The sequence below is a fragment of the Pristis pectinata genome, chromosome 10 (assembly GCF_009764475.1).
Source record: "Pristis pectinata isolate sPriPec2 chromosome 10, sPriPec2.1.pri, whole genome shotgun sequence".
Taxonomy (NCBI): domain Eukaryota; kingdom Metazoa; phylum Chordata; class Chondrichthyes; order Rhinopristiformes; family Pristidae; genus Pristis; species Pristis pectinata.
In genome coordinates this window covers 53944037-53957181 of record NC_067414.1, presented here as the reverse complement: position 1 = coordinate 53957181, position 13145 = coordinate 53944037, and the positions used below count along the sequence as shown (strand labels likewise).

General features: G+C 42.0%; 1 protein-coding gene across 2 annotated transcripts in view; it reads right to left on the bottom strand.

The window, feature by feature from the left end:
• enpp5 (ectonucleotide pyrophosphatase/phosphodiesterase 5) overlaps positions 1-13145 on the bottom strand; it is a 31705-nt gene that overhangs the window by 6570 nt on the left and 11990 nt on the right. Inside the window, exons 1-2 of one of the 2 annotated variants that reach the window (XM_052024847.1) lie at positions 8452-8837; positions 1251-2123 (exon numbers count right to left, since the gene is read on the bottom strand). In XM_052024847.1, the coding sequence (XP_051880807.1) occupies positions 1251-2085 (835 nt within the window). In that variant the 5' untranslated portion in view covers positions 2086-2123; positions 8452-8837. Of the gene's footprint in view, positions 1-1250; positions 2124-8451; positions 8838-13145 lie in introns of those variants that run through there. The other variant, XM_052024846.1, reaches the window with a different exon arrangement.

Sequence of the window (13145 nt, the reverse complement as noted above, 5' to 3'; positions counted from 1 at the left end):
AAAAGCAAATTGTGCAGAGGATGCAGAGCATCTGCAAAGAGATATAGATAGGTTAAGTGAGTGGGCTAGGATCTGGCAGATGGAGTACAATGTTGGTAAATGCGAGGTCATCCACTTTGGAAGGAAAAATAGAAGATCAGATTATTATTTAAATGATGAAAGACTGCAGCAGCATGCTGTTGTGCAGAGGAACTTGGGAGTGCTTGTGCATGAATCACAAAAGGTTGGTTTGCAGGTGCAACAGGCTATCAAGGAAGCAAATGGAATGTTGGCCTTCATTGCTAGAGGGAGTGAATTTAAGAGCAGGGAGGTTGTGCTGCAACTGTACAGGGTACTGGTGAGGCCTCATCAAGAGTACTGCGTGCAGTTCTGGTCTCCTTACTGGAGGAAGGATATACTGGCTTTGGAGGTGGTGCAGAGGAGGTTCACCAGGTTGATTCTGGAGATGAGGGGGTTAACCTATGAGGATAGATTGAGCCGCCTGGGACTATACTCGATGGAATTCAGAAGAATGAGAGGGGATCTTATAGAAACATATAAAATTATGAAAGGGATAGATAAGATAAAGGCAGGAAAGTTGTTTCTACTGGTAGGTGAGACTAGGACTAGGGGATATAGCCTCAAGATTCGGGGGAGTAGATTTAGGACGGAGACGAGGAGGAAATGCTTTTCCCAGAGTGTAGTGAATCTGTGAAATTCTCTGTCCAGGGAAGCAGTAGACACTACCTCATTAAATACATTTAAGACAGTTAGATACATTTTTGCATGGTAGGGGAATTAAGGGTTATGGGGAAAAAGGCAGGTAGGTGGAGCTGAGTCCACAGCCAGATCAGCCATGATCTTATTGAATGGCGGAGCAGGCTCCATGGGCCAGATGGCCTACTCCTGCTCCTATTCCTTATGTTTTTATGTTGTCAGGTGTTTCAAGGGTAGGATCTCTTTACTGCTCTGCTGGAGTACAATGTATGGAGGAATGATAGAGGAGACTCTACACACTCGAACAAGGCAAATGCTGGCACAAAGGCCCACAGGCAGCAATTCTGGACAGGAGGTACCAGACCAGCAATATCTGGATCTTTGTCAGCTGTCAAATTAGACCATCAGCTTCAATGGGAAATACAAGGTTCACGTAAGGAGTAGTGCCTATTAATGGAACTTTACACTTGGACAATTTTTTATTTTAAACACAATCCCCCCACCTTCCCTAGTACAATTTTCTTTTAAAAAATGATTAATTCTGTTTATCTTACCTTTTTTGGGCAATAGAGCAGAGACTGGCGTGAAGTCAATCCATTTGTATAGCTTACGATCTACATATTGGTCCAATTCAATAATCCGGTCTCTAGAGCACTGAGCCATCCCATGGTCACTTGTGACTATCAAGTTTACTGTGTCCCATAGTCCTGCTTTCTGAAGTTTTACTATAAGAAAACCGAGCTTTAGATCAATATCTGCAATGATCCTGTCCATGAGAGGATTATCTGGCCCCAAATCATGACCTGAAAGATCAGGCTCCTCCCAGTACAGGAGGCCAAAATTAACAGGCTCTTTTCCTTTGAACCAATCAATCAGTCGATCCACTCGATCCTCAAATGAAACAGTGATATTGTAAATCATGTAATGAGTTGGGTACATGCCATGTACTTGAACATCGGTACCAGGCCACATTACTGTTCCACTCTTATGGCCTTGCATCTGGTTTGTTACCCAAAGTGGATAGGCCCCCTCCCACCAAATTGGATCAAATGTCTCCATTTTGCCCAAAGAGAAAGATTTATTTAAAACATTATCATACATTTCATTAGATACGATTCCATGGCTCTCTGCATACAACCCTGTTACAAGGGTATAGTGGTTCGGAAAAGTTTTTGTGATGAAAACATTTGTAATCCGATGGACATGAACACCATTTTCCATGACATAATGGAAGTTTGGTGTTGGAACTTTATGGATGTAATCCCAACGAAATCCATCAAAAGATACCAGTAGCATCTTTGGTTGCTCATGTTGAAGAGATACAACTCCAATAACAGTGAAGGCAAATACTATCTGCCAAAAGCAAATTTGCCAGCTGCGAGGTGTCATGATGGATAGTTATATCTTGACAGCTACTCAGGCACCAGCTGCAACACAGAAATAGCAACAATCTGATTTAATTAAAATTGCTCAAATCTCAGTACAAACTAATTTTTAAAATAATTTTAAAAAGAAATCTTCTCCTCCTCATTTCCTTCCCTCCTCACCCAATCTTCATGTTGAAGTACATTTCAAGGAGCACTTTACTCTTTGGTACCAGAAATTTCAAATATTGTGTTCCTGTTGCCATTAGTTAACTTTGTACAGATGAATTAATAATCAGATGCCAGAAGTACCTAGTAAAATGTACCTAAAATGACAAATTTACAGGCTTAAACAAGGCCAACATTTTCTGAGACAGTTCACCACTGAACACCCTTGCAAATAGGTCAGTTTATCAAAAAAACATGTAGGTGCACTGCAGATATTCATAATTAATGGAAAATAAACAGTCCACATTTAATTTTCTAATAACTGCCTCGACCCTGATCTACAGCATAGGATCTCAGAAGGTTTTTCTTAAGGCTTACTACTTTTGATAAGTTCCCACAGAAAATCATTCAATCATTGACCACTAACATGATTTTTGAAGTTGAAATTGCTTCTGCCTGAAGTAAGCAGCATTTAAATGGAAGCATTTAAATGCAATGCATTGTGATACAGCGTTTCACAATTCCCAAAAAAATAAATCTACAAGTGACATGAGCATTTAGATTTGTTTTAGTGATCAAGAAAAAAAAAGTGCAGCAAGAACTTTTCTGGAACTTCAGCAACTCTTTGAAAGATGGCATGTCCTGCAATATTATACATAGTAACATAGAAAAGAGGATGAGGTTATTCAGCCCCGAGTCTTCTCCACCATTCACTATGACCACGGTTGATTATCTAAATTCAGTACCCTGTTGCAGCTTTCTCTCTGAGACCCCTGATCCCTTTAGCTTTAAGAACTGTATCTATCTCAGAATTAGGTTTATTATCACTGACATATGTCATGAAACTTCTTGTTTTGCAGCAGCAGTACAGTCCAAGACAAAAATTACAAAAATAAATAAATAGTGCAAAAGAGGAATAACAAGGTAGTGTTCATGGACCAGAAATCTGATGGTGGAAGGGAAGAAGCTGCTCCTGAAACATTGAGCATGGGTCTTCAGGTTCCTGTACCTCCTCCCTGATGGTAGTAATGTGAATAAGTCCCAGGTGGTGAGGGCCCTTCATTATGGATGCCACCTTCTTGAGGCACCACCTCTTGAAGATGCCCTCGATGGCAAGGAGGGTTGTGCCCATGATGGAGCTGGATGAGTCTACAACCCTCTGCAGCCTCTTTCAATCCTGCACATTGGAGCCTCCATACCAGGCAGTGATGCAACCAGTCAGAATGCTCTCCACCATACATCTGTAGAAATTTGCAAGAGTCTTTGGTGACATATCAAATCTCCTCAAACGCCTAATGAAGTAGAGCCACTGGCATGCCTTCTTTGTGATGCATCAATGTGTTGGGCCCAAGACAGATCCTCTGAGATGTTGATGCCCAGGAACTTGAAGCTGCTCACCCTTTCCACTGCTGACCCCTCAACGAGGACTGGTGTGTGTTCTCCCGACTTCCCCCATTGCTTGGTCTTACTGGCATTGAGTGTGAGGTTGTTGTTGCGACACCACTCAACCAGCCAATCTATCTCACTCCTGTTCGTTTCCTCGTTGCCATCTGAGATTCTGACAACAACACTGGTGTCATCGGTGAATTTATAGATGGTGTTTGAGCTGTGCCTGGCCACATCCTTTGGCCCAACGTTAAATATGGCGCCAGAGAGGGGCGACTTTTTGTGTGCAGCTCCCAGGGCAATTATAAAATACTCCTGTTTACAACTGTACAGCTGAAAGTTGCAACCAGAGACACTGTTTCAAGTCATCTCCTTCTTGAATACACTTAATGATATGGCTTCAATTGCCTTCTATGGAAGTACGCCACTCTATAGGAGAAGACATTTCTCCTCATCTCAGTCTTACATGGTTAAACCCTTGATCTTAGACTGTGACTCCTGGTCCTGGACTTGCCCAGCATCAGGAACACCCTTCCTGCATCTAGTATGTCCAATTCTGTTCAAATTTTGTTGGCTTCTATGAGATTCCCTCTAAACTCTAGTGAATATAAGCTCATCAACCTAATTTCCATCCATATCTCAGTCCTGCCACTCCAGAAATCAGTCTGGTGAACCTTTGCTGCAATCCTCAATAGCAAAAAACAATCCTCCCTCAGACAAGGAGATCAAAACTGCACATAATACTCAAGTGTGATCTCACCTTGGCCCTGTACAACTGCATTAAGACATCCCAGTTCCCACTTTAAAATTCTCTCACCATGAAGGCAATACATCCATCATTTGCTGCCTTAACCACCTCCTGTATTTGTATGCTTACTTTAAGTGACTAACTTTCAAGGACTTACAGGTCTCACTGCACCTCCCCTTTCACCATCTCAATAATGTTTTCTTGTAGATTATCCACTTTGGTGATAATCAAAAACATTTCACAAAGGATCACACAGTCAAACACATTTATCCACATCTGCCATGCATTTGCCCACAGCTTCAACCTGTCCAAATCAAACTAAAGCTTCTCTGCTAAGTTATTAACATGTTATATTATGGTTTTAAAGTGATTGAGTTAAAGAGGCTCGATTCAAATGCGTATACCTACTGATTCTGTGACAAGATCTCAAACCTTTGAAGCAAGCTGACATTTAACTTTACCAATGCACACCTCATTTTCCAGCGGTAAAAAAAGTAACTCCCTCAGTGAAAGCAGATCTCAGAGGTTCTGCACTGCAGCACCTTTAATTTATAGGATCCCATGTATCAGATCTTGATATCAGAAGCAAACACTGAAAATGTTCTCAGACTTTTCATGCAACTTTACACTGGAACACAATTAAGAAAACATTTTGGTATTTGGGGTACAACCCCCTCTACAGGGACCTTTGAGCTGAGCAGGTTGAAGAAAATAAGAGTTATTTAGAAATGTTAGGTCAGAATAATTAATAGTGCCAAATCATGCACAGAAAGCAAGGAGGGGGGAAGAAAATCTGAATTGAGGGAAAAAGAAAAAAGATTTAAAAAAAATATTAAAATCTTAAGGAATAAGTCTGCACACCAGTCAACGATTGTTATTGACCCACATCATTAGGAATTTACTAACACTGGCATTGACAATGCCAAACATTTTCAGATGAGTTTAGTGAACATTCAAGATGCCAGTACAGAATCAGAAAAACAGAATATGCTGGAAGCTTTTAGCAGGTGAAGCAGCATCAGTGAGGAGAGAAAAACAGAGTCAACATCTCAGGTCAAGGAATGGAAAAGTTAGAAAACAAGTGTGATAAGTTGCATAGAGGAGAAGGAGTGTAGAGATCAGAGGAAATGTCTGTGAAAGAGTAGAGACCCAAGTTGCCAAGGTAAAGTTAGTTTAAAAACTGGCATTTGGAGATGAAAAAAAAAGAAAATTTGAAAGAGAAAGGTACAGCTACATCTGAGGAGAGAAAAGGAGTGGTTACCTGAAATTATTAAATGCAAAACAAGTTCCAAAGCTTCAATATACCCAGGCAGAAGATGAAGTGCTGTCACCCAAACTTACTTTGGGCATCATTGGAGTCATGTAGGTTGTGGAAGACAGAAGTCAGAGTGACAATGGAACAGAGGATTAAAGTGGCGGTTGACTGGAAGCTCAGAGTCACCCTTATGGACTGAAAGACAGTGCTCTGCAGTCACCTAATCTGCATTTGTCTTCTCAAATGAGTTTACCTCATGAACACAGAATATATTACACCAAAATGAAAGAACTGAGAGCGAATTATTGCTTCACCTTAAGGATTGTTTGGATCTCTGGCAGTTCTTCCTTGAACAGAGGCCTAACTACTCTTCTTCTCATCTCCATCTCAGGAACAGGCTGGCTAAGAACATCTATTAAAGCCCTACTCCCACAGCTACGTCAACTACACTTCCTCTCATCCTACCAGTAAGCATGCCATTCCCCCTCTTTTTCCATCTCTGTTGTATCTGATCTGATGAAGCAACTTTCCACACCAGTGCCATTAAGATGGCTTCCTTAACCAAAGCTTTCCCTCTAATTGATATGACTCTCAACTACATCTTCTCTATTTCCTACACTTCTGCTCTTGCTCCCTTTTCTCCAGTCAGCACCTGGTTAGGGTTCCCCTTGTCCTCATTTTCCACCCACCAGCCTGCACAGCCTGATAAATTATGGATCATCTGCCATAATTTATGCCATCACTCTGTGACTTCCTGGTCCACCCTTCCATCTCAGCCAACCATTCCCTTTCTTATGCTCCTTTCCCATGCAACTGCAACAACACCTGACCTTTTTCCTCTTCCCTACCCATCATCCAGGAATCCAAACAGTCCTTCCAATTCTCTTGCACTGCACTTCTAGTATATTGGTCTGCTCTATGTTGGAGACAAAACACAGGTTAGTTGACCATCTTACAAAATACTTTTGTTCAATCCACAAGCGACCCTGAGCTTTGAGTTGCCTGTCATTTCAATTCTCTGTCCCACTCCGACCTGTCTTTCACCTGCATTACTCCAGTGATGCCCATTGTGAACTTGAACAGAACCTCATCTTCCATCTGGGTATACTGAAGCTCACAAAACTTAATATTGAACAAGTAACCAGTCCTTTTTCCTTTCTCTCTTCAAAGATGTAGCTGCACCACTCTCTTTCAGTTTGTTTCTTTTCTATCTCCAAATGTGGATATTTATTTGAAGTAATTCGACAGCGTTTCACAGACATTCCCTGTTCTTTCCACCTCTCCCTCTCAGTGCAAGTTGACATCCACATTTACTCACTTCTCTAGTTCTGATGAAGGGTCAATGATGCAAACGGCAACCATTTCTCTCCCCATTGGTGCAGTCTAACATGCTGAATGTTTCCAGCATGTTGTGTTTTTCTTTCAGCTCTTCCAGCATCTGCAGTTTTTTTTTACTCCAATTACAGGAGCTTCACACTATTCCAAGTGCTACGATGTTGAGAATGTTGGTAAGACTCCATTATAGCTTGTGGACCAGAAAGATGGCAACTTCATGCCTTTTTTGTTAAATATACATATCCAGTCACCAAATGTTCCTGTCCAATAACTGTACCATTGTCTTATTATTAATTCCATCACAGAGGGTTGGACAGGGCAGAGGAGGGCAAGGTACATGGGGGGCAGCCCTGCTATATTGTTTTTAGATAGGTACTTGATGGTCAGAATGGATATAGTGGGCTGAAGGGACCATTTCTGTGCCGTATGACTGAGAATCCAGGCCATCATTCCCCACAGCAGAGAAACCCAAGAAGCATGGGCATACCACCACACAAGCACTTCTTCATCAAATCTGGTGCTCATGTCCAGTCCCAGAATCAATGTATTTGCAGGTTAGGTCAAAGACACATGAATGAACTTCAAAAGTCAGCAGGTTATAATACATTCAAAGTAACCATTTTGCCAATGAAATATAAAAAAAAACTGCAGATATTGGAAATCCAAATCAAAAACAGAAAATGCTGGAAACACTCAGTAGGTCAGGCAATTTCTGTGGAAAAAGAAACAGTTAACATTTCAGGTCAAAGACCATTTATCAGGGAGAAAATTCAGAGCTACTTTGTTTCTGAATATTTAATTAGAATATTCAGAAACACCAGCAACATTATTCATGATTCCATTTAAAAAATGGATTTAACTCTGAATATTGACACACACTTGAACAGTTACCAGGGTGCAGGATATCAGTTATTCAATACTGAAGAACCTGGCATTGCTCCCCTTTGAACAGTGAAAGTTATGAGCTAATGTAATAATGGTGTTCAAAATCATCAATAGTTTTGAAAGAGTAAATAAAATAAGTTGTTTGCACAAGCAGAGAATTTATAATGAGAATGTACAGATTTAAGGCAGCTTGAGGAAAGACCGACTTGAGCACCCAATGACAAGTTGAAGGAAAAAGATTTAGCAGCAACCTTCGCAAGAGAAGGGGAACATTTTGCACAGGTATGAAGGGAAAACACAGAAATAGACATAAAAAGATACCCCCTTCAAACAGCGAGGCATGCACGATATATATCCAAGGCCTCTTTCAGCCTTGAACTGATACTTTATTAAAAATCCACATATCTCGAATTATACCATATCTCGAATTATTCCTGACACCAGGGAACCCTTAGTTCAAAGAACTGTCCTCAAGCCCAGACGCTTTGTTTAAAAATAAAGCGCATATTCAAAATATCTCATTCTGCACTTGACCCCGCAGTGTTGTGATTATCAGGGCCTAACCTGCAGTAAAAAACCTGACCAAATGAGAAAGGTTACACACCCACCCTCACCTGAAAGTCGGAAATACCGAAGTGACAGAGAGGTCAGATGCTGTTCAAATACCAGGCGCCTTGAGAAAGATGCCTTTGGGAAACCATTTTGCAAGCAGATGAAGCTGAACGACACTGCGATTCTGCCCGGGTCCTGCCAAATCCTCAACCTTTCGGGATCATCCCTGCAATTTCCAGGGACCGCACATGATACGGCTTCACTGACCCTCTGCTGCTGACCCCGACTCAGGGGTGGGAGCAGCTGCTCCAGCTACGCCCCCGGCTCCCTGCAACACGCTGCGCCCCCAGGCCGCCTCCCGCCCACGCCAGCGCCCCGAGCCCCCACTGCTCATTGGCTGACAGGTGCTCTGTTGCGTCCACAGAGGTTTCCGAGCAACCCGGGCCACGTCCGGGGTCTGCGATGGGCTGGAACTGTTACACGGGAGCGGGCGGCGGCTTGATTCATTCACACGGATGATTGGAACCAGAGGGGAAGATCCGCTGAATCAGCATCTCTCACTGTCGGTGAAAAGTGCCAACAGTCCAGTAATGTTGCTAACAGTGTTGATACCTTGCATAACTTTGTATTGTTCTAAACGCTTTGCACCATCCAGTGCAGGTGGTTGGAGGGTGAGGAAGAGACCTCTCCCCAGCCACAAGAGCTTGCACATGTGAAGCGACAGACTGCTCCAAGCGCTGCTCTGATGTCGGAGAAAGTTTGATGCCGAGACACATGGAACACGACAGCACAGTGCAGGCCCTTCGGCCCACAATGTTGTGCCGACATTTTATCCTGCTCTAAGATCTTCCCTCCCACATCTTGGGGAAATGACCAAAGGAGAGTCTAAGAGGAAGAAAAGCGGACAGATTTAGGGAGGGAATTTGAATATAAGAAAAAGGCCACCCACCTTTTACCAAAACCATAGCTAATCTTTACCAGAATGTCATTTTCCTGCCTTATACCCATTGGCTCAGTTAATAACCAGGAATCTATCTATCTCTTTTGTGAATGAACTCAACAACTGAACTTTTGCAGTCTTCGGGGTAGAGAGTTCCATGGATTCACCAGCCTGAGAGAAGAAATTTCTCTTCATCTCAATTCTGAACAATCTACCCCTTATTCTGAGATCATGACCCCTGATTCTAGTCTCCTTAACCAGGGGAAATATCCAGCCTGTCAGGTGCTGTAAAAATGCAGTAGGTTTTGATGAGATATCTTTTTATTCTTCTAAACTCCAGAGAATATTGGACAAATCTGCTCAACCTCTCCTCATACAGCAAGCCTACCATCTCTGGAATCAGTCTCGTGAATCTTCATTGCAGTCCTTCCATTGGCAAGCACATTTTCTCCTAAGAAAGGAGATCTTAACACCAGGTGCACAATACTCCAGGCGAAGGCTCACCAAGGCACTATACAGTTGCAGTAAGACTTCCTTACTCTTGCATTCAAATTCTCTCTGTTATGTACCTTCCTAGTTACTTGTTATACCTGTGAGTTGGCTTTCAATGACTTGTGCACAAACATGCCTAGGTCCCTTTAAGGACCGACACTTAAAAAAAAGCCGACCATTTAGAAAATACTTTGCTTTTCTCTTTTGTAGAAAAAAGTGGATGACCTCACATTTTCCACATGATGTTAACTCTGCCATGTTCTTGCCCACTCATTCAGCTTGACCACCTCCACTTGAAGACTCTCAACACTCTCCTCCATACTCACAATGCCATCTAGTTTAGTATCATCAGACAACTTGGAAATGTGTCATTTGCTCCCCTCAGCCAAATCGTTGTGAATAGCTGGGACCAAGCACCAACTAGTCATGACATGTCAACCTTAGAAATGATCTATTTGTTTCCAAACTTTGCTTTCTGTCCAATAACAATTCCCAGCCCATCTCAGTTTATTGGCCCAATTCTATGTGTACTAAGAATTTGTTGATCAACTCTGGTATGAAAGCTTTCTGAAGATTCAAATACACCACATTCACTGGTTCTCCTGCATCTATTCTACTAGCCACATCCTCAAAGAACAGCAGCATATTAGTCAAATTTGATTTTCCTTTCATATATCCATGCTGATGCTGCTCAATCCTATCATTCTTTTCATGGTGTTCTGTTCTCACATCCTTCATAAGTGATTCCAATATTTTCCCTGATACTGATGCTAGACTGGCCAATGGGCAGTTCCTTGTTTTAGCTTTCCCTCTTTATTAAATAGTGGGGTCACATTTGTTATCCTCCAATCCACAGGAACAATTCCAGAATCTTTTGAATTTTGTGAAGATGATAATCCATTATCTCTATAGCCACCTTTTTTGAAACTCTGGAGTATAGATCGTTGGGTCTTTGGCATTTATTGCTTTCAAGTTCACCAACTTCTCTAGTGTTATTTTTTGATTAATACTTACTTCCTTCAGTTCCATCTTGTTTGCAAGATGCTTGGTTCTCAAATACTTTTGTCTGCAGACACACACAAGGTAGTTTTCTAATTCTTCTGCCCTTTCGTTATCCCTCATTAAAATTCTCCTGTCTTTGGAATGTAAAGTATAAATATTTGCCCATATGTCATTTCTTTTTACATACCTGAAGAAACTCTTACAGTCTGTTTTTATATTTCTCACCAGTCTACTCTTATTTTCTTCCTTGCCCTATTTTTATCAATTTCTTGGAACTCCTTTGTTGATTTCAGAACTGCTCCCAGTTCCCTGGCCTCCAGTGACTTCTGGCAACTTTATGAGCCTCTTCCATTAATGTAACTCTAATTTACTTTCTCTTGTCAGCCATGGATAAATCACTTCTCCTTTGGGATTTTAGTGCCTTAAAGGAATGTATATTTTGTTGCGATTTATGCATTATTTCTTCAAATGTTAGCCATTGCCTGTTCACTGTCAAACCTTTCAATGTATTTTCCCTTTCAACAACAGTCAACTCTCATCTGATACTTTTATAGTTTCCTTTGTTAGGATTTGTTAGGCTTTGGGTTGAATTACATCACTTTCTCTGCAAAATTTTATCTCATTTTGGTCACGCTTTGTTCCCTAAGGTGTTTGAATTTCACCAAATCATGAAAAGATATTTGATTTTGCTTTATAGTACAATGATGAATGAGCTTAGACTCATAAAATCATTATAATACAGGAGGGTTATTCTGTGCAGCAATCCACACCAGCACTTTTTGGGGAAATCTATTTGGTTCTACGCCCTCTCCTTTTCCAACAGCCATGGAAATTAATTTCCCTCAGGTGCTTATCCCTTTTGAAAGCTGCTTCCACCATCTTTACAAAATGTGATTTCCAGACCATCAGCTCTCACTGTATAAAAAAACTCTTTTTAACAAATCTCAAAGAACAATCTCCCTTGTAATTTTTGCCCAGAACTTAAAATCAGTATCCCTGAACCTCAAATTATCTGCAAATGGCAGCAGATCATAGAACATAGAACAGTACAGCACAGTACGGGCCCTTCGGCCCACAATGTTGTGCCGACCTATATAAACCTTATCCACATTCAAACTTATCCCCCTCTCTACTTCATCTCCCATAACCCTCTATTTTTCTTTCATCCATGTGCCTATCTAATAGTCTCTTAAATGACCTAATCGTATCGGCCCCTACCACCACCCCGCCAGTGCATTCCAGGCACCCACCACTCTCTGTAAAAAACCTACCTGACATCTCCCCTGAACTTTCCTCCACACACACCTTAAACGGGTGACCTCTAGTATTGGCTATTACTGCCCTGGGAAAAAGATGCTGTCTGTCCACTCTGTCTATGCCTCTCATAATCTTATACACCTCTATCAAGTGAGAGCAAAATGTCAGCAAAACAAAAGAGCTGGTCATTGTCTTCAGGAAAGGGGGCAGTGTACATGCACCTGTCTCCATCAATGGTGCTGAGGTTGAGAGGGCTGAGAGCTTCAAGTTCCTTGGAGTGAACATCACCAATAGCCTGTTCTGGTCTGACCACGTAGATGCCACGGCCAAGAAAGCTCACCAGCGCCTCTACTTCCTCAGGAGGCTAAAGAAATTTGACATGTCCCCTTTGACACTTGCCAACTCTTATCAATGCACCATAGAAAGCATCCTATCTGGATGCATCACGGCGTGGTATGGCAACTGCTCTGCCCAGGACCGCAAGAAACTGCAGAGAGTCATGGACACAACCCAGCACGTCATGGAAACCAGCCTCCCCTCCATGGACTCTGTCTATACCTCTCTTTGCCTTGGTGAAGTAGCCAGCATGATCAAAGACCCCACCCACCCCAGACATTCTCTCTTCTTTCCCCTCCCGGGCGGAAGATACAAAGGCCTGAAAGCACGTACCACCAGGCTCAAGGACAGCTTCTATCCTGCTGTTATAAGACTACTGAACAATTCCCTAGTACGATAAGATGGACTCTTGACCTCACAATCTACCTTGTTATGACCTTGTACCTTATTGTCTACCTGTGCTACACTTCCCTGTAGCTGTGACACTTTACTCTGTATTCTGTTATTGTTTTTACCCTGTACTACCTCAATGCACTGTGTAATGAATTGATCTATACAAATGGTATGCAAGACAAATTTTTCATTGTACTTCAGTACAAGTGACAATAATAAACCAATACCAAAACCAAGTCGCCTCTCATCCTCCGTCGCTCCAAAGAGAAAAGCCCTAACTCGCTCAACCTCTCCTCATGAGACACGCTCTCCAATCCAGGCAGCATCCTTGTAAAT